The 21596-nt window shown below is 40.8% G+C and overlaps 2 protein-coding genes across 5 annotated transcripts; one reads left to right on the forward strand and one right to left on the reverse strand.

The window, feature by feature from the left end:
• Window positions 1-270: 270 nt before the first annotated feature.
• Window positions 271-8783, reverse strand: TSACC (TSSK6 activating cochaperone). 4 transcript variants are annotated; one of them, XM_032464042.1, is made up of 5 exons: window positions 8336-8425; window positions 7746-7805; window positions 4137-4259; window positions 3001-3042; window positions 271-442 (listed from the first exon to the last, which is right to left on the reverse strand). In XM_032464042.1, exons 1-5 carry the CDS (start codon window positions 8367-8369, stop codon window positions 426-428), a joined length of 276 nt encoding a protein of 91 aa, XP_032319933.1. In that variant the 5' UTR covers window positions 8370-8425; the 3' UTR covers window positions 271-425. The 4 variants fall into 4 exon arrangements, with proteins under 4 accessions (XP_032319933.1, XP_032319931.1, XP_032319930.1 ...); XM_032464040.1 differs by lacking the exon at window positions 8336-8425 and adding an exon at window positions 8655-8783 and having other exon boundaries at window positions 271-3042; XM_032464039.1 differs by having other exon boundaries at window positions 271-3042; window positions 8336-8408.
• Window positions 8784-8949: 166 nt separating this feature from the next.
• CCT3 (chaperonin containing TCP1 subunit 3) lies at window positions 8950-21273 on the forward strand. The gene is made up of 14 exons (XM_006174551.2): window positions 8950-9106; window positions 10993-11054; window positions 11736-11786; window positions 11876-11938; window positions 12681-12777; window positions 14937-15054; window positions 15693-15879; window positions 16595-16744; window positions 17686-17818; window positions 17999-18080; window positions 19142-19322; window positions 19954-20199; window positions 20470-20601; window positions 20949-21273. Exons 1-14 carry the CDS (start codon window positions 9076-9078, stop codon window positions 21051-21053), a joined length of 1638 nt encoding a protein of 545 aa, XP_006174613.1. The 5' UTR covers window positions 8950-9075; the 3' UTR covers window positions 21054-21273.
• The last annotated feature ends 323 nt before the right edge of the window (window positions 21274-21596 follow it).

Raw genomic sequence — 21596 nt, forward strand, 5'->3', positions numbered from 1 at the left:
TTCTACTCCCATATAGTTCATTCCTTCCCTACCTTCAGGTCTCTGCTCAAATGCTACCTTATCAGTAAGGCTTCCCCTTCCTCCCACAATCTTCCCCATCCCCCCACTGTACTACACCACTGGTTTTCACACATTTTGGTTTCAGGACCCTTTTACACTCTTAAAAAAACTGAGGACCCAAACAGCTTTTGCTTATGTGGATTATATCTCTCAATATTTACCTTATTAGAAATCACAGTATTTTAAAATACTCACATATTCAATAGCAACTTCACATTAAAAATATTTTAATGACAATAACTGTATTATTCAAAGCAAAGTTAATGAGAGCACTATTTACATTTTTACAAATCTCTTTAATGTCTGGCTTAATAGAAAAATAACTGGATTCTCATATCTGCTTCTGCATCCAATCCGTTGTAATATCACATCCATGCAGCCTCTGGAAGAATCCACCGTATACTCATTAGAAAATGAGAGTGAAGGCAAATAATGTCTTAGTGTTACACAAAAATTGTCTTGACCTCACGGATCCCCTAAAAGTGTTTTAGGAACACTCAGGAGTCCTTGGCCCCATTTGGAGAACTACGTATACTCTATATTTTAATAGTCCTTATCACCACCTGATATACTATGTATTTACTTGTTTTCTTATTGTCAATCTCCCTATACTAAAATGAAAACTCCATGAGGCAGACTTCGTTCTGTCCACTGCTCTATTCCTAGCTCCAAGATCAGTGCCTGACATACGAGAGGCACTCGGTAAATGAATGAATGAATCAATGAAGAAATAAAGGAAGAAGGAACAACAAATTCAGGATTATTTCATCACAGAGAATGCAGTGATGCTGTAAAACATCTCTCTCCCTCTTTTTTTTTTTTTTGATTAGGAATTATTTAAAAAAATTTTTTAATTGAAGTATAGTCAATTTACAATGTGTTAATTGCTGGAAAAAAAAAGTCTCATTTATAAAGCAATTCAATTGCTGTATTTATCCTAGAGTCACAAGTACATATCACCCAGATAAAACAATTGGCCATCTATAACAAATTTTATTACATCCACACCCCAACCCAGGCCCGTCTACCAAGGTTATTTTGAGGCAAACCGCAGACATCATATGCGTATGTTTTTGTATATATCTCTAAACATAAGGACCCTTAATTTCAACATTTTATTATGAAAATATTCAAACATACAAAAAAGTTGAAATTTTTCCAGCAAAAACTCAGATAACCACTACCTAAATTCTACAATAACATTTTATTTGCTTTGTCACATAACTATCTGTCCATCCTTCCATCTATCCATTAATCCACTTTTTGCTGCATTTCAGAGCATGCTGCAGACATCAATATACTTCACCTCTAAACCTTTCTTTATGGATATCATTAATTAGAGTTCAATATTTGTTTACAGTTTCTTTTTAAGGTAAAATTTACTTCAATGAAATGCACAAATCTTAAGTGTACCATTTGATGAGTTTTGACAAATGCACCGACTTGCGTAACCCAAACCCCTATATCAAAATACAGAATCATCAGCCAGTTCCCAGTCAATCCTCTTTCCCAGTCCACCCAACAGCAACCTTTGTTTTTAGGTTTTTTCCACCATGTATTAATATTGCGTGTTCCAGAGCTTCAAATAAACGGAATGGTACAACGTGCGTTCTTTTCTGTGAGATGTCTTTCAGTCAGCGTAACACTTTTGAGATTCACTTGTGTTGTTGAATCAGTAGTTTGTTCCTTTTAAGGCTAAGTAGCACTCCACTGCTTGAATAGAATGGTTTATCCTAACCTATATATCATTATGGAATGTCCCTCTTTATCTCTGGCAGTACATTTGCCTTAAAGTCGACTCTATCTGAGATTAATATAACCACTCCAACCTTCCTCTGCTTACTGTGAGCATGGTATATTTTTAACCATGCACTTACTTTCACCAAAATGTATCTTTATAATTAAAATATGCCTTATTCAGATTGACTCCTGAGTTTCTTCGACACAATCCTTTGACAGCTTCTTTCTGCCTGATAGGATAAGATGTTCTAGGCTCAGATTTACCCATTGCCTGATTTCATTTCCAAACCCTTTGTCCAAACTCTGGTAGTTTCATAACAGATTACTATTATTAATTTATATAGGTCTTTTACCTTCCATTCTCCCTCCACCCCAAAATGTTTTGCCCATGGTGTTTCTACTATCTTATGTGTGACTCACTGCTCTTTGAAAGCTTCCAGTGGCTCTCCAGTGCTTCAAATAAAATCAGAGCTTCTGATGGTTTTAGCAGAACATTTCCCCAGGAAAGCAGCTCTATCTGTTCTCAGCTGCTCTACATTCTGCTTCACGTCCCATATTCTAGGGGGGGGAAATCTCTTCTTCTAATTTCTGATGGCTTATTCCCCTACCTCTAGGTCTTTGTGCAAGCTTCCCAACTGACATGGAACTACCTTACTTCATCTGTCCACGCCACCCAATCCAGCTCCTTCATTAGGTGGCATCATAAGGCCACTTCCTCCAGCAAGATTATTCTGTGGTTGGTCCAGTTGTATTCTACTAACCATCTTTGCTCAACCTCCATTCCCCCTTAGAGTACTACCAAAAATTACAATTAATTATCTGTCTTATCAGCCCTGTAAGATAATAAAAAACCCCAAACTGTCTCTTCTGTAATATGCTTCCCCAAGTGCCTTGTACAGTGCTTTGCACTCAGTGAGCACTTATTATGAGCTTGTGAACTTATAGAATGTATATGCCCAGATTCTGCCAAGGGTTTACTGGAAAGAGAGAGGGGAAAACATACACAGTAACTTTGTTCCACAATTCATTTACTGAATTGGGGCAGGTGATTTAACAACAGATTGCGAGATAAGGCTGGGAGAGAAGAGTTCTTGCTTTCCCTCCCAGGAGTCAGTTGTGTCATGGATGCTTGTAAATTTTCCAAAATAGCCATCTGTTGTTGGGCAAGCTGGGTCTGAAGCTGGAGATTGGCATACATACGTTCTAGGAGTCCTAGGCATTCCTTGGGCTTGTGGTCAATTCCTGAAGGAAGAGCAGTGGAGGTGCAAAGGGGACAAAAGAAGATTTTATAATTGGACAGAGGTGGGAAGGGAGCTAATAAGATGACTCCTCTAATCTTTCTGGGCACAATTTAACCCAGATGCACCTTTGCTCAGCTGTCACCTTCTCCATGAAGCCTATCTGGACACCCTATTTTAATTTGAAACCAATCACTGGAACTTATTACCCCCTCCTTTGCTTTATATTCCCCTTAGTATTTATGATTATTTGGCACATTTTGTAATTACTTATTTAATTGTTGGCTAATTCCCCTTTCTGGAACGTAAGCTCCAGAAGATAGGGATTTTTGTCTGGTTTGTTCATTGCTGTATCCACAGCACCTAGAAGAGTGCCTGGTGTGTTAAGTGTTCAACAAATATTCAATGAGTGAATGAAATGATCTGGGAGTGAGGCCTAACTTCCCTTTCAAGAGCTCAGGGGATGCCTTGGCCTTCTTTCGCTCTTATCTGATATATTAAGTTCTTAGCAGGGACCTGAAGTTCTTCCTGTTATCTAACCAGTCTTGCTGCATCAGCCCAATATTTGTTCTACTGTTTTCAACTACATGATACACAGACAGCTCTTAGTTAACCTTGGTAGTTATTTACCCATTGTTTGTGTATTTTTTTGGTCTTGACTTCTTTGTTAAACTCTGAGGTCTTCAAAAACAGGAGTCATGACAGTCTAGTCCCCTGTTTGACTCCCCAGTGGTATGCTAAATATCCACTGATATCCCCATAGGAGGATGAATAACTAAAATTCAAAGAAACTGACCTAATAGTTACTATTTCCTTGCCTGGCCACTTTTTAACTAACATTATCAGCAAGCAATAAAGTTTCCATTTCATTCTGCCTCACCTAATAAAGGTGCTGATAAGCAAGGAGACAATACAAATTGGTAGAATCAAGAAGAAAATAAAATCAGTAGAACTGAATAATCAGCAAGCCACCAGTGGAAAATCTAGAGGTGGCTTGACCCAGAGTTGGCACCAGATCAAGACAAAGCTCCAGCCACCTCCTCCATGCATCCTCTCCCCTTGCTGAGACCATCTGGGAAATCCACCCTGCATCCTTACCTGAGGGCAGCTTTGTTGCCTGGACATTCAGGAAAGTGGCTGGTGGGGAACTTGCTTGAAGATTAATAAAGCTGGGAGAGGGTTTGGCTCGACAAAGAGGCACAGCATTACCTTCCCCTTTGGCTGGAACAAAATCAGAGGCAACTAAGTCAGAGCTCATTCTGACAAGGACAACCTTTCTGATTAGATCCCTGCATCTGGTCTATGAATGCAGGTGCCAACGCCCTGCCCTGAATATCTTCAAAGAAAGGTATATAAGACAAAAAAGGGACCACAGTCAGACTAAGGGAAATCAAGCAGGGATGGGATAAGCCAAAGCCTACCTTGCTTTCATTTTACAAATTCTTATTGACATGCGCTACATGCCCACTACTGTGCTAGATGCCAGAGCTGCACAAGACATCTAAACATGGTTTCTTCAGTGCTGAATATCTAGTTAGGGAGACAAATCAGACACTGATGAAATGGTGATATAACAGGACACAATGAGTCTGACACTCTGGAGTGCAAATAAGCCCTTTTATCTTTTAGCTATACTAAGATGGGATTAACATATAAAAATGAAGGTTTTCGAAAAGAGGGGAAAGATCAGTATGAGTACAGTAGTCAGAGAAGACTCCAGGCAGGCAGAGGATGTTTACTGGAGCTTGAAAACAGGAAGCTTTTGATAAATAGAAAAGATATTTCAGGTGGGAGAAAAAAGGATAGCATGAGCAAAGCAAGGAAGCAAGAATATGGCTGGAATGACAAGGAGCCCCAGGAAACTGGCCAGAATTAGGGTAGGAAGAGCGGGAAGGCAGGATGGGCCATGGAAGACCTTTTCCAGAAGCCAATCTGAGACTTTAGCCTTTCTCTTGAATACAGTGGAAAGCCCTTGAGTCTTTTATGATTAGGAACTATGATAAAAAAATTTATTTTAATTAATCTATAGGGATTAAAATGAGCTGGATGTGGAACTTCTTAACAGGGAAAACAGATTACCTTTGGGAAAAAATAGTCAAGTTAGAAGAAAATTTGATTTGTAAGGAAAAGATGGTGAGTCTGATAGGAGACATGTTATTTTTGTTTACTGCCCAGGAACTCTTCCTCTGGGAAACTACTCTTTCCCTAGATTCCAGGCTTTACTGGTGGGGCTGCATCAGACCCTTCTCCCCAACAGAAATAGGCATGTGACCCAATGCAGGCCAATCATGGTATCCTGTCCCCCCTGGCAACTATGATTGATTCAAGGGATAAGCACTGAGGCAAGTTGGGCCAATCATTCCCTGGAACCAACACATGTATTCTGCATCAAAGCCTGCTTTCTTCTGATTTGCTGTGCTAGGAAGACATAAAGTTGGAGCCAATGAAAGTGACCGAATTTGACCAGCAGTCCATGAGAAGCAGATACAAGCAAGAGATTAGAGATGAGAGAGTGTAGGAGAGAGATGAATAGATAGACAGATACCTACTGACACTGAATCCCCGGTTCCAGTCCCTGCGGCCCTGGTTTTTGCATCTCTTCTTCCTATTCTGTGACTTCCTCAGCAACCCTCCCAACTGCACAAGCCTCTGAATTTCCTTGTTACCCAGAGGAATCTGAGTTGGGGTAATTAACATAAATCACATCTGGGACATATTGGATCTGAGGAGAGACTAGGTAGTCCAAACAGAAACGCCTTGAAAAACAGCCAGAGAGATGGCCCTGCGTTCAGGTGAAAGGTCAAACTGCCAGGCCAGCCACGAAGAGGTGATGAAGGAGCTGCAAAAATAAATGAGCCCTCTGACGTCAAAAACTATGAGAGAAAACTGGACCTTTGGGGAACCCTTCCTTGGGAGTTTAGAAGATGAAAAGGGAGTAGAAAAGTAGACAGAGAAGCAATGGATGGAAAGGCCGAGTAGCTGGGACCATGAAAGAATTCAAGGGCTTGGGACAGTGGGGAGTCCATAATTCGCGTCAAAATGAGATCAGAAAGGATAGAAAAGTTGGGTGGGGGTATAGCTCAGTGGTAGAGTCCATGTTTAACATGCACAAGGCCCTGGATTCAATCCCTAGTACCTCCAGTTAAAAAAAAAAAAAAAGGAGAGAAAAACTGAATTGATTCATTCATACATATACGAGATAGCTAAGTGCCTGCACTGTGTCAGCCACTGAGGCTACCACAGTGAGCTAAACAGACATGGTTGTTATTCTCACAGAACTGAAAGTACTGCAGTGTAGTCAGTAAGTGATCAAGCAAGCACGTTCCTACACCCCGTAAGTGCTAGAAGAGCAGCTAACCTAATCTGTGGGGCTGGGGAATGTGGTCAGGGGAAGTGACCCTGGTCCCAACTGGGATCTGAAGGATGAAGACAGGGTCTCTTCATAAAAAACAAGCCTGGGGGCAAAGATGTGACAAGTAGGTTGTATGAAGGAAGAAGTCTTATTCCTGTTCTTTACTCAGTGCCAAGAGGAAGAAGCCTCATAGATGGGTGCCAGGCTAAGGTGCTTTCTGTCTGGAAAGGCACCTAACCTGTGAAAATTCAAATCTGTTTTATTCCCTGACAGTTATTCTTGGTGAGGGAAATTTGGGGTTTTTTTGCATTGGGTTTGTAGTTTTTTTCTAAGCCTACTGGAGGTCTTCCATCTTCTCCATGCTCCTGCCCCAGAGTCATCAACAATCATTTAATGGCTCATGCAGCGTGGTAAGGAGCCAGAAGCTGAAACTCAGGCCTCAAGATTCTTCTCACCATTTGCAAAACTCGTTAACTTCCACGCAAATGCACTTCTAAATAATATGAGCCCTTCCCAGGTGTATGAAGATGCATTTTCCACTGGGTTGTAAGGTTTGAAGAATATTTTACACACAATCCATACTAAAGGAACCATATTATGACTAGACAATATATAACAGAGGATGAGGTTGGAAGCAGCAAAAGGAAGCAGAACAGAGAAAATAATAACTAATAAATAATAATAGAAAATAGAAAATAATAATAATAAAAATGCTTTACACACATCTTCTACATTTCTCATGATGACCCTAAAGAGTAGGTAGCTTTATCTCCATTTTTTTTGAGAAAATTTAAGTTAGAAAATTTGCTAGATTCCACAATTAGTACGTGGCAGTGCTGGAATTAAATCCAGGCTTATCAACTCCAAAGTCATGCTCTTTACCACTGCACAATATATTCTGTGAAAAGAGCTAGTCCATTTATGTTCAAGTTATGACAGAGCAGGCCTCTCAGATAAAATAATCTACTCCTCCCACAGTTATCTGAATAGGCTCTGGAGTCAGATGGTGTCAGGCACTTTCCTGGCCACCAGTGGGACTATACCACTCAAAGTGAGTATCTGTTCACTCCAGTCAACAGTATGTCTTCCAAGTCTTAAGAGGACATACAAAGGAAGAATAATATATTCACCCATATATAACTACTGAGCATCTATTATTTAATAGATTCAGTTGTAAGCACTGGGAATACAGGAATGTTCCCATTTAGTGGGAAATACAGAACAAATACAAATACTTTCCAATTAACTAAGTAACAGGAATAAACATACATACAACTAGCTTCATTTTCCCCAAAGCAGAGCAGTTAAGGAAACCTGATTTTTAAGGGAGAGGAAGCAGGGCCTCTGACACACACCTCTTCTGTTAGTAGGATGATTAGAATGCTGCGCCATCTGAACACCAACAGGTGTGGTGCCTGGGAAAGAATCATAGATAGCATCACGTGATCAACAACCCACGCTATTATTTCCCTACTAACAATTTCATAAGTTCTCTCCAGCAGATCTCAGGCTTTTCCAATTTGGGGACGAAAAAGTGTCAAAGGGGATATTCCATTTAAGGTCAAATGTAAGTAACTGTTCTTGAATTGTTCGTATTCTCATGGTCCCATCACTATTTTGGAAAAAGTTGTTTCTATTAGTATTGCATCCTTTTTTCTGGCAAAATAGTACTTTAACCATGTCCAAACCTTAAAAATCTCCTACAAACCGGCAAATTCTCTGTTTTCTCTCCTCGTTTTAAATTTCTGCTGCGTTAGCCCTTTCCTGCCCTGTATGGTAATTTAAAAACTCTGACTCCCCAACATCTCTAATGGATCAGCAAGCACATCGGATGAGGAGGGCAGGGGAGGGAATGGGCGTGGAAAAAGAAAATCTGAGAGCACTACAGGAAATACTTGAGAAAATGTTTTAGCAAGGGTAACTAGGGAAAAAGTAAGCCATCAACCTCCGGTACCGCTCACAGCCTCAGCAGAAAGCATCTGCTTAAGAAACGAAAGGTCCAAGCACAGCAGCGAGTCAGAAGCAATAAACCACAACTCCCAGCGTGCCCAAAAAGACAGTTTACCGCCCAGCCCGGCCCGATCGGACTACAACTCCCATTTCACCCCGCGTCAAACCGGTCAGGTCTTCCCTCAACCGCCGGTTGAAGTCCCGCCCCTCTATTCCTTCCCGTTGCTAAGGCTGGAACGAAAGCTGTGGATACAAGCTTTTCTTGACCTTCGCGGCCCAAGAGGAGCCGAGACACAGTAGTTTAGTGATCTCACCTGCGGTGTTAATCGAAAGCCTCACACCCAGCACCCACCCTCGTAGTTGATACACATGCGCAGTGGCGTGCCGGCCAACTGCCGGAACTTTGGCGCTTGCGCTGAGGTTCGCGCCGCACGCGGCCGGGAGCGGCCACCCTATTGCGCAAGCGCCTGTGCCCTCGCCTTTCCACGATCGTGCTCTCTCTATCTAGCTTGCCCTGCCGTTCTTGCGTAGAGGGCGGGGCTAAGGATGTTAATTGGCCTGTTTTCGTGTCGGTCAGTGAGATGGGTGCGGTGATTGGTGGCGACCCGGAGGGTAGCGGGTTTAGGTGTAAGCCCTAAGGAGGTAGCGTTTTCTGGGCTTCTCTCTGGTTCTCTCTCTCCAGAAGGTTCTGCCGGTTCCCCCAGCTCTGGGTACCCGGCTCTGCATCGCGCCGCCATGATGGGCCATCGTCCGGTGCTCGTGCTTAGTGAGTTGTGGGAAAGCCGGGGAAGGGACCCCCTTTTCGCCCCTACCTTTCCGCACTTTACCGCCCTGCCCCAGCCCATTCCTGCCCTGGGCCAGCCACTGAGCCTTCCAGTCTTTCATTTCGGAGGCTGCTGCTCCCGCTTTCTTCTCTTCCCGTAACCCATTCTCCTGTCTTCACAGACGCAAACTCACCTTCCTGTCGCCGAGCCTCTTGTCTTTTCCGGCACTGGCCTCGGGAAGGTGCTTACCACTCGGCTTTCCGTTCTTCACCCGCAACCCCCGCCCCTGCACCCTTCCTGGAGCGATTTTAAGCATGTAGCTGAATGAATAGTGGTTTTTTGTTTGGCCTAGCTTTATAACCTTAATCCATTCCTTATTAGCGGTGTGGCCTCGTCCAAATTGCTTGATTGGAACGTTTCCGTATTTATTATTGGAGTTAAGTGTATTTCCTATTTGTGAGGGATTATGAGGCTTAAATGAGTTAAGTGGGTGAAACTTCAAAAGAGGGTCTGGACAAACAGCGAGTGGTATCCTTGGTCACTTTTCTTTTCAGTAACGGCCCACTTGAATTTCCTTTCAGCAATCCCTGTTCCTGAAGTAACCTTATGTCCCTCATCGGTTTGTCTGAGATGTAATTACTCCCTCGGTGTCTCCTCCGTCGTAATCTTTCCCACTTACCAACGGAGTTTTCCCAGATTTCTTAACTGGTTGTCTTTACCTGTCAGGAACAGCTCAGATTTCTTAGTAATGAGTCCCATTTCTGTTGTCTTCTGGTATGTTTCCATTCTGTGTAACTTCTGTACCTCATCTTCAAGAGCACCTGAGAGGGCTTTGTCCCTCCCTTACCATTCTGTACACAGAATGCTGTTCAGAGATTTCACCTATTTTCTCTGTACGTGAAAAATAATTTTTCAGAAAAAATTCACTTAACCCAGAAAAAAAAACTATTCTTTCTGATTAATCTATCAGAAAGGTCCATTCAGGAAGTTACCACTGCCTGAAGTAGGACTCAAAATCCTAAGAGTTGTGAGCTTTCAGATTTGATGGGACTGGATTGAAACATTTACAGCAAATTGTAGGGGAAGTATAATTTGGAGAAGGGAGTGAAATAAACATTATATTGGTTCAATTATAACCATTGGTTTGTCTCCCAGGGAGTAGGCCCTGGGCTGAGTGGTGCATTATGAGCCCTTTTGAGGTTCAGGTCTGCATCCCTGGCATTAGTGGCTATAACCGATTAGGCTTCCTATTAAAATACGTAGTCGGCTTTTACTGATGGTAAATGAGTTACTGAGGCATTCTGATTATATATCCAAGCATGGAGTGACTATCTTGCAAACCAAGACGCTTTTGAGTGTGTGTTCTCATTCCACAGAACACTGGGGGATTCGGGGAGCTCTATCAGTAACTATGCTGGGACTGTCAGTACGATTCCCCATTTCCAAGTATGAGAATACGAACCCCCAAACTCTCCCTTTTTATATGAAGCAGTAATTGATGCTTTTTTAGGATCACCAGCGCTTTGAGAATCTGATGGATGTCAGGTTATGAATCCTCACTGTAAATATGTGACTGGTTAGAGGGAAAGTGATGATCAGGATACCAAAGTTGAAGTTTTATAGATTGTTTCTTAGTATTCCAAGGGTTGAAGTAAATAAAGAAGTAGCCATAAGTACATACATTTACTGTTTTAACAGTTTTTTTTGAGGTAGTCAGCTAGACTGAAAATAAGCTGCACGTATTTAAAGAGTACAATTTGATAAGCTTTGGTCGATGTATGCATCTGTGAAACCTGGGTGTGTTTTTATTTTGCCAAGATTGAGAAATAAGTAGCTTATATACAATGGGCAATCCTGGGGTGTTGCCTTTTGTTTTTATCTATTTTAGGCCAGAACACAAAGCGTGAATCTGGAAGAAAAGTTCAGTCTGGAAACATCAATGCCGCCAAGGTAGCATATCTTTTAAGTTGTTTTTAGTAGTTTGCCTCCGTGGTATTTCTGAATTTGCAATTTGGCAGAGGAAAATTTGACTTCCCTTTCTTCAGGACATTTCCCTCTTGGTGGTATGGAGGAGGAAGCCTTCCGTCTCTGAGCTAGGCCTAGTGGTCTTCTCACGTTAACTTGTGCATATTCTGTTGCCGTATATTGTTCTATAGTAATTGTATTTGTGTCTGTCATACTAGACTGAGTTACTTGAAGGGAAAAACTATATTAATTCCCTTTTGTATTCTAGTATTCGCTGTAGGTCCTAGATAGGTATTCAGTAAATATCTTTCAAATGAAAGAATGAACTAGCCCTAGATCTAATTTAGCATAGTGTGGAGGCCACTGTCATGATGATAAATACTAAGGTGTGGACTTTCCCAGGACTGCTGGGAAACTTAAGCTTTGGGAGGCATGTCCCCCTTTTTTTTTCTTGTGAAAAGGTATTTCTTTCCTCATCCAAAAGACATTCCCAAAGGGGTAAAACAACAGAATCTAGCCACATGGCATGCTACATTTAAAGTGGTTGCCAACTATATTTTAGAAGTGTCTGTTAAAACACTGGCTTTGTGGGTTAGTCATGCCACTTCTCTTAATACACTCACCATCTGATTTGTGCTTACATGTCTTATATTTTCTTTCCAATAGACTATTGCAGATATCATCCGAACATGTTTGGGACCCAAGTCCATGATGAAGGTAGGCTTATCTCTTACTGAAACTTTGATTACAGATTTTCCCTTTCTGTTTTTGGGGACATTTAGGTATAACTTTTGCTTTTGTCATAGATGCTTTTGGACCCAATGGGAGGTATTGTGATGACCAATGATGGCAATGCCATTCTTCGAGAGGTATGACTTCATTTTGCCTTCTAACATTTCATAAAGAACCCTTAAAGAGATAATATAAGTAATTAGTTTCTTTGGGCTGCTGTAGCAAATTACCACAAACTGGGTGACTTGAAACAACAAAAACTTACTCTCATGGGCCAAAGCCTGGCGGTCCAAAAATCAAGGTGTCAGCAGTGCCATGCTCCTTCTAAAGGCTCTGGGGAAGAATTCTTCCTTTTCTAGCTTCTGATGGTTGACCACGATCCTCGGCATTCCTTGGCTTATAAACTCTCCTTCTCAGTTGTCATACGGCATTCTCCTGTGTGTCTCATAAGGATTTAGGGCCTACCCTAATTACCCCATGACTTCATCTTAACTTGATTACATCTGCAAAGACCCTGTTTCCAAATACAGTCACATTCACAGTTTTCAGGGTGTGGGACTCAACATGTCCTTTCAGAGGACACAGTTCAACCACAACAGTGGTGCTCCTAGTAAATAAGTTGAAAGATACTGTTCTGTTTTCAAGAAACTTTAATAGTTAAGTCGTCATAAAGCATTTTTCCCCAAAAAGAAGGAGACTTGGAAAGGTGGTTTACTTAGATAATTTGCAAGGCCACTTTTAATCTTTCCATCTGTGGTAAAACAGTAAAAGAAAAGTGCGTTGGTGAAAGCAGGAAGCTCAAGAGTTAGGACCAAGCAGAATGGGTTAAGAGGTCTTTGAGTAGTGTTGATTCAACGGCAATCACATTTTTCTTTTCAGATTCAAGTGCAGCATCCAGCAGCCAAGTCCATGATTGAAATTAGCCGGACGCAGGATGAAGAGGTTGGAGATGGGACCACATCAGTAATTATTCTTGGTAAGAGGACAGCGGGAGGTTGATAGGGAAAATTGGATTGAAAGGTTAAGATTTTTGCCAGAATTAATGTCTGTGTCATATTTTAAGAAGAAAATTTTCACCAGTTCATTAATTATAAATATTTAAATAACTTGTTGCTAATTTTCTATGTATTCTCTCCAACTGAGTAAAAAATAGTTCATCGTAGTATAGGATAAGCATTGCAAATCTGGTTGAATAAAAACAGTCTGTTCTAGTTATTCACAATAGGTTATGTAAGTCACCACAAACAGTGAATTACCAAATACCAAAACATCACTCCTTGGGAAAGTACAGGGTTAGGTTCCTTAGAACCTCTGGTCACATACTTATCAACTCATAAATACATACCTTATTTTATGTTTTGTTTGACACCTTATTTAATATATATTGTTGATTCATTAACATTGAACTCATGGCCAATAGCACTATAGCTAATGTTGGAATAAAGGTTATGTAATAAGTTATTTTCTTTATAAGGCACATCACAGCCTTCTTGCACTTAGGAAAACTAGATAGTACTTTAGGGCTACATTTAGGCCTTTTTAAACAGTATATCACCAACAAAATGCACAAAAATGTGGAAAACGTGCCACTAAATGTACCACATAAAGGATAGTTGTCTACAGGATGAGAGCTGAAACAAGGCAGAGCATTACCTTTTTCAGTCTGACCTGGGAATGTATGTACTGGGTAGCTTAAATTTTTTATCTCTGCACATGTCTGTGAATGACCATGAAAGTGCAGCAGACACTGATTTTGAGGTTATAAATTTTAGTGAGTAGCCAAATAGACAAATATTGAATCTTTAAAACGAGTCTTGGCTATGTAAGTTTTAATAGCTAATCTTTCTACTTCCTGTAGGATCATAAAAGATCACTTTTGAAAATTCAGCATACTGCCTTTGTTGTATAAAGTTTAAGTTGATTATGGAGTTTTTATAATAGCATTCATTTTTCAAGAAATCTGTAGCAACATGTTTTTAAGAATTGAGAAAAAACTTAAATTAGAGGATGCCAATTTATAGTGTTGGCCCACTTGCCTAAAAAGAGTCTTTACAACAAAATTATTCATAATATGAACTTTTTCAAAGGTAATATTTTAAAATTATTTTTAGAATTTATTTGTAGTAGTCCATTTTGAAAATGGTGAGTTGCATGGACATTGGCTTGAGTTGCTACCAGCTAATCACATCTTCAGATCCAGTTCTTTTGTGGCTTCAGAATTAATTACATATGGCTAGTTCTGTACTTTGAAGAGAAACTTAGGATGAAAGAGGGAGGTAAAACTTCATATGCTTTCTCACTTTTTTGGATAGAAGATGAGCTTTAGATTATCAGGCAGAATTTTCTAGCTGGTAATCTGAGTTGAATCTCCTGGGAGGTATTAGGTAGGTTAAGTATCCATGAGTTAAGTGTCTTAGAGGTAGCTTTTAAAAAAGCAAAACTTGACCATTCCTAAAGATATCTTCCTTCTATGTTACTGTTCTTTAACAAGGCATAGCCTTTTCTAAGTTAACTTACTAGAGCATCTTTTTAAATATTTGATTATCTTTCTTTTAGAGACTAGCTTTTGTGTGTATCTGTGTATTACTGTGTGTGTGTGTGTGTGTGTGTGTGTGTGTGTGTGTGTGTGTGTGTGTGTGTGTGTGTGTTAGAAAGTAGGACAGCTTTTAAAAGAAAAGAAGATTTTACCAGTAATCCCTCTTCCAGAGGGTAAATTTTTATGGGTTTTCTTCCAGGTATAAGGTTTTGTGTGTTTTTTGATTTTAGTACCAGCAGTTTTACTACACCCTAGGTGTTGAAATAATAATAAGCAAGTCAGATTTCTTTTGTGTATTTTTCTGTTTCAGAGTCTTTGGGAAAATGTTTATTTTTTGTTTAGAAAACTGATAACTTTTTAGTTAGATCACAAGAATAAACTCTAGGATCAATCTTTGATCATTTAAAATATATCTGATGAGGCTGTTTTCTTTCTGAATTGGCTTGTACAAAGGATAAAATTTGGAATAGTATTGGCATATTTTTTGGGAGAAAAAACTACTTTAGAAAAAAACAGGTATTTTTAGAAGCATAATGAAATTACCTTGATATCCAGCTAGGTACTTGTCATAATGTTATGGTATATGTATCCTTTTCCAGCGGGGGAGATGCTGTCTGTGGCTGAGCACTTTCTAGAGCAGCAGATGCACCCAACAGTGGTGATCAGTGCTTACCGCAAGGCATTGGACGACATGATTAGCACCCTTAAGAAAATAAGGTATTGGGGGTGGGGACCAAAAGTGGGTAGTGTCAAATATGGGAGGCCTGGAACACTGCTCTGTTATTGGGTGGCAAAAGAAGGCCAGGCACATTACACACAGTAGTTTACAGCCTGGTGTTGTTTTGTGAGAAGGAGAAACAAAGAGGAGCACACAATGAAGGGAAGGACAAGAGAGATAAATAAAAATGTTTGGAAAACGGCAAAGGATATAAAGCAGGCAAATAAAAGGAGCTCGGTTCAGTTCTTCAAAATATATTTTGGTTACAGTCTGCTATTTTCCACGTTAGACACTGCCGTGGGAAATGTGTAGTAAGTAAAATAGAGCTGCCCTCCGAAGTTTTAGATTCTGGTTCTATTTTTAGAGAAATAAATTAAGGAGTTAGATAATTATTTATTCAGGACTTATATTAAAATACCCTACCATCATGTATGATCACAGCTAATTCAGTCAGTACCCTAACGTGCTGTGAAGGATGGTAGCCAGCAGTTTTCCATTAAAATCAAAAGGACTGGGAACTAGATTCCCCTAGTTCTGCCTATTGGCCCACTGTTCTGGTCATCAGGATATAGATGAAGGATTTCCTTAAATATCCAAGATCCCTCTGAGCATATTATTCATTTTCTCTTTTCTCCAGTACCCCTGTCGACACCAGTAATCGAGATATGATGCTGAACATCATCAACAGCTCCATTACTACCAAAGTACTCAGTCGGTGGTCTTCTTTGGCTTGCAACATTGCCCTGGATGCTGTCAAAACTGTACAGTTTGAAGAGAATGGTCGGAAAGAGATTGACATCAAGAAATATGCGAGGGTGGAAAAGGTAAACTCTTCAAGTGTGTGATTTGGAGACACATTATTTCCTAGCATGAGTCATCACACTGCACTTCTGGAGGAAATTAGTTTAAATCAGAGCAAGATACCTTTATTGTTAGAACCAGGAAGAATATTTGCTAACCTGGAATGCAAAAATTTGAAAAAGAGGGTACCAAGGAAGTATCTAAAATAATTGTTAGCTTCACTCCCTACATAAGGTTTATAGGGGTAAGAAAAGGGCTTATTGTTGTGTCCACATTTGTGTATTTGCATGTGTATCAGCCGCTTGGTCAGAAAATAAACAAGGGCTCTACAGCATAGTGCTAAGAAGCTCCAGGAAAGCTTTCTCCATCTCTACTAATTTAAAATTTAAAAGTAGCATTAATAGCTTGTGGCCACTAGATGGCGACCTATGCCTATACTTCTTGGGAATTTTAGGAAGTAGAAGGGAAATTCAGAAAGTAGAAGTCTGCGCTCTTTTAAATCTTTGTCAATTACTGAATTTCTCTGAGTCTCAGCTGGCTTTTAAATTGTGTCTTGTGGTCTAAGACTGATGTGCTCCCTAGGGGAAAAGAAATACGATTGCAAATGTAGTTTTTGAGGTTCATGGAAAAAAGATACTTTAGAAACTAAGTGGTGGTCATTTGGGAAAGATGAATGTCTGGGAAGGGAATTGAGAAACTGTCTCTTGAGTTGTGGATTAAAGTGGATCTTTTGCTCAGATACCTGGGGGCATCATTGAAGACTCGTGTGTCTTACGCGGGGTCATGATTAATAAGGATGTGACCCATCCACGAATGCGGCGCTATATCAAGAACCCTCGCATCGTGCTGCTGGATTCTTCTCTGGAATACAAAAAAGGAGAAAGCCAGGTAAGTTTCTTGGCTCTATTCCTTAAGGTTGATGTGAGAATCTGTTACTGTGGATAAGGGAAATAAAAGATGTTTATTACATGCCTACTCTGTGATCATTACATGTAATCTCTGATTCTTACAACAACCCTTGGGAGTAGATGATACTGACTTCCATTTTACAGAAGAGGGATCTACAGCTCAGGGAAGTTAGGTTTATTGCTTGAGGAACACAGCTGCTGTTGGCCAGATCAGGATTTGAACCCAGCTTAGTGTGGCTTCAATTCCACACACACTATCATGCCACTTTTCCTAATGCATCAGTAGGACATAGAGTAGGAGTTAATTGAGCTTTGAGGTGCCAAAGAAGAATTTCCAGAGGGCAGGAAGCTCAGAAGGCTGTCACCTTTGGATAAAACAAAATAATTGAAGCTTATCAAACAAAGGTTGGGAATAAGAATCAGTTTATTAAGGAGGAGGGTGTACCTTAGCGGTAGAGAGTGTGCTTGGCATGCACAAGGTCCTGGGTTCAATCCCTAGTACCTCCATTGGAAAATAATAAATAATAAACATAAGTAAATAAAACTTAATCCCCGCCCCCACAAAAAAAAAGACAAAACAAAAAATCAATTTATTGTTGGGAAGAATTAATACCCTGAATTACCAAGCACACTGGTAGATCAGAGGTAGCATTGAACTGAGTGGCTAGAGACCTTAGCCAGACTCTCCACTAATTGCATTATGACTTTGCTTTCCAGTTGCTCTATAATTAAATGGAGTTAAACTAATGATTGCTAGAGCTAAACTGGCTTATTGAGGTATGGGGCCATGGATTATTCTAATTCATGCTTTCTAGGATACATGAGAAGGCTGAGGGGAGGGAACGTAGTAGTTGGGATGACCCTGAAGAGCTTCGTCAGTCCAAAATTTTTAATTCAGTGTGACTTTTCTTCACTGCACAGACTGACATCGAAATCACGCGAGAAGAAGACTTTACTCGAATCCTCCAGATGGAAGAAGAGTACATTCAGCAGCTCTGTGAGGACATTATCCTGCTGAAGCCGGACGTGGTTATCACAGAAAAGGGCATCTCAGGTAGGATTCTAATCATTTTTCCAGACTACTATTGAAGTAGAAGAGGGTGGGTGTTTTTTGTCCTCCCACATTGTCATAGACTGATCATAATGAACATGTGATGGTTAGGGCACATTGAGGATAAAACCAGTTCAGAACCCAGGGTTTCTGGCTTCCAGCTTGACACTTCTACTCTTTCAGATTTAGCTCAGCACTACCTCATGCGGGCCAATATCACAGCCATCCGCAGAGTCCGGAAGACAGACAATAATCGCATTGCTAGGTGAGTAAGCCAGGTAAAAATAAGATTCTTCCTATGTGTTTCTGTTTTGGAGCTTCATAATGTAGTCATTGTTACCTGGAAAAGTTTAATATAGGGTACAGTCAAATCAGTTACAGGTGGAGTTAACCTGGGTTTAGCTGTCTGCCCTCTTCAGAAGTTCTCTGTGTAGAGTAACAATTATTTACTGCATGAGTCTCTTCTAAACTGCTCCTAACAAGTAGTGACAGCTTATGGTTAGACATCTGTGGTCACTACCTTGATATAGGGGTCCATTATGGAGTAGTCTGTTTTAACTAGCTCAGTATAGCAGAACCAACAGTTAACTTGATTGGATCCTCAGCTGCTGTTAATGCAACTTTAGATTGCATTTACTATTTCTGCAGGTGTATCTATGTTCATATACCATCCATTTTTTAATATTTTTTTAAATAGTAGATCTACCCTAACATCACATAATATGTCATAGATCCAAATTGAATCTTATGCTTGCTCTGAAATGGCAGTGGGCGTAAATGCATACACTTAGTTGACTCTACATGCCCATATGTGGGGGGAAAGAGTGACAAGTAACGAATTAATCATACATTTATCAAAATTGGGTCAGATACATACTTACACTCTTTCTTGCTTGACCTTTTCCTTGTCTTTAGTACAGTCTTTTTATTTATCTTGAGACCTAACTGGGAGTATAGGATGAATTTTGTCTAGAAATGACCACTATGGGGTATATACATGTTAGATATGCATAAGAACTCATTTACCCAAATCTTAGGGTTCCCTAAATACACTTTGAATTAAACTGTATCTGGTTAATAGTAGTTGTCTTAGACAAGCACTATTTCATTTATAAAGCCATATTTAAGGAAATTTCACCTATGTATTTGGAAATCTATTTCACCAGGCAGCCAAGACCTCTTGAGTTAGGTAGAAATGTTACTAGCGACCCACTTTGCCCTTGCCCTTATCCCCTGACACAGACTGTAGGGGCTAGGAAGATGAGTAAAAGTATCTGAAATCATCTGGTCTGCTTCCTGTCCTGCTCCTCCCCGTCTAATCAATAGAGCCTGTGGGGCCCGGATAGTCAGCCGACCAGAGGAACTGAGAGAAGAAGATGTTGGAACAGGAGCAGGCCTATTGGAAATCAAGAAAATTGGAGATGAGTACTTCACATTCATCACTGAGTGCAAAGATCCTAAGGCCTGCACCATTCTCCTCCGAGGGGCCAGCAAAGAGATTCTCTCAGTGAGTCAGCCTTGGAAATGTGACTGAATGATCTAAGTCTTTCCATTTTTAATTATGGTTTAAAAATTTAAAAACATAAAATTTACCAACTTAACCATTTTTAAGTGTATAATTCAGCAGTGTTAAGGGTGTTCACATTCTCATGTAACAAATCTTCAGAACTTTATCTCCAAAAACTGACACTGTACCCATTGAACAAGGACTCATCATTTCCCAATTTCCTAGCAACCACCGCTTCCTTATTTTTCAAGTTGAAATTATGAGTATTATGTTTTTTCCCCTCAGTGAAGTTAAGTTAACATATCAAAGGCACATAGCTAGAAAGTAGAGTTTCCACTACACCATGCAGCCTCCTAAAGTACACAGTTAGGACATAGAAGGGTATTGCCGTGAAACACAGTGACAAAGGCCTGGATGGATACAGAGTGACACCTCATTCCCTGGCCTTCTTGCAGTTATAGTTATTGTGGTTTTCCAGGGTAAATAGCGTCTGCCCTGCCCAAAAGGTTCAAAGGACCTTTCTTAGTGGCCCTCTTTGCGGTTTAGCAAACTTCGCAGTCAGGAAGTCCTTTGGTGCCTCTGATTTGTTTCTGAGTCATCAAACTGGTTTTATACTGTTTGCTTTCCCAAGGAAGTAGAACGCAACCTCCAGGATGCCATGCAAGTGTGCCGCAACGTTCTCCTGGACCCTCAGCTGGTGCCAGGGGGTGGGGCTTCTGAGATGGCTGTGGCTCATGCCTTGACAGAAAAATCTAAGGCCATGACTGGTGTGGAACAATGGCCATATCGGGCTGTTGCCCAGGCCCTAGAGGTCATCCCTCGTACCCTTATCCAGAACTGTGGGGCCAGCACCATCCGTCTACTTACCTCCCTTCGGGTGAGTTCCTTTCCAAGCTGTTCTCTTGATGGGGTAGAGAAAGCTGTGTTTGGCCTAAGAGGATGGTTTGTGTCTCTTTCCAGGTTCTCCTTGCACCTTGTTCCCTTAAAATTCTTCATTCTTAATTTTTGACTTGTTTGCTGTCTTTGCCATTTCCCCTATTCCCTACCTTATCAGTCCAGTATATTTGATTTTTACCTAATGGTCTCTGTCAACTTACTTATTCCTAGTATTTTCCCCTTTAACTATTTATGCTTGTTTCAACTACAGGCCAAGCACACCCAGGAGAATTGTGAGACCTGGGGTGTAAATGGTGAGACAGGTACTTTGGTGGACATGAAAGAACTGGGCATCTGGGAACCGTTGGCTGTAAAACTGCAAACATATAAGACAGCAGTGGAGGTGAGGCTCTATAAGACATATGCTTTGCTGTTTATTTCCAGATAACCAGAAAATAGCGTGTTTGGCCCAGTCTTAAGGAGGGGGGTATAGAAGGCAGGGTTATTCCCCAAAATATCTCTCAAGGAATTCCATCCCCCTACTTCTCTTTAGCTCATTTAAAAAGCAAGGTACCAGCACAAGCTGCATCCCTTGCTTGGGGAGAACTACATTTTACTTTCAAGACTCTCAAAGGGTAGATTTCAGATAAAATGGTAATTATGTAGGAGGAGCTAGATGATACGTCTAAAAGAAAACAAGTGTCCTTCCTTTCTTTCCTGACCGCTTTGGGGCTGTGGTTTTTCTCCTAGACTGCGGTTCTTCTGCTGCGGATTGATGACATCGTCTCAGGCCACAAAAAGAAGGGTGATGACCAGAGCCGACAAGGCGGGGCTCCTGATGCTGGCCAGGAGTGAGCAGTGGGCAAGGCGACCTCAACGCACAGAGTCTCCCCCTCCCCTGAGCCAGACTGCCAGGGACACTGTGGATGTCTTTGTTTGGAAGGGATCAGATTGAGGGGCAGCCCCAGTCCCTTTCTGTCCCAGCTCAGTTTGCAAAAGGCACTGACATGTAATTCTTCTCTATTGTAAGCGTTCCATTTAGTTTGCTTCCGATGATTAAATCTAAGTCATTTGAGACAGTTGTTATGTGTTTTTTAACCTTGGGTCATCTCTCTGCCTCCTGGCAAGGAGGGAGGAAGCAAAAATCCTTCCTGGGAAGGAAGAATGATGGGAATGAGGTCATTAAATATCTTTGCGTTCTTCAGGGGGTATTCTTCAGACTTCTCAGTAGATAGTGGTTGGGAAGACTCTAATAAGAGTTCAAAGAATGATACTGTAAGGCTTAAGGAAGCACCACTTTGCATTCACCACCCAAAGAACAGGAGGAGCCTGTCCAAACCATGGGTGTTCCTCATATGTGGCTTTGTATAGATCAACACCCAATAAGTGCTAGGGTTC

Source organism: Camelus ferus, chromosome 21 (assembly GCF_009834535.1).
Source record: "Camelus ferus isolate YT-003-E chromosome 21, BCGSAC_Cfer_1.0, whole genome shotgun sequence".
Lineage (NCBI taxonomy): Eukaryota > Metazoa > Chordata > Mammalia > Artiodactyla > Camelidae > Camelus > Camelus ferus.

Coding starts and splice junctions, on each gene's coding strand:
- TSACC (XM_032464039.1), bottom strand. CDS start 8,369: ATGCTTTCTGCTGAGGCTGTGAGCGGTACCGGAG. Junction 7,806..8,335: donor GGCTGTGAGCGGTACCGGAG/GTTGATGGCTTA, acceptor ATTCTTTCCCAG/GCACCACACCTGTTGGTGTT. Junction 3,043..4,136: donor GGCAACAAAGCTGCCCTCAG/GTAAGGATGCAG, acceptor CTCTTCCTTCAG/GAATTGACCACAAGCCCAAG.
- CCT3 (XM_006174551.2), top strand. CDS start 9,076: ATGATGGGCCATCGTCCGGTGCTCGTGCTTA. Junction 12,778..14,936: donor CACATCAGTAATTATTCTTG/GTAAGAGGACAG, acceptor ATCCTTTTCCAG/CGGGGGAGATGCTGTCTGTG. Junction 17,819..17,998: donor CACAGAAAAGGGCATCTCAG/GTAGGATTCTAA, acceptor CTACTCTTTCAG/ATTTAGCTCAGCACTACCTC.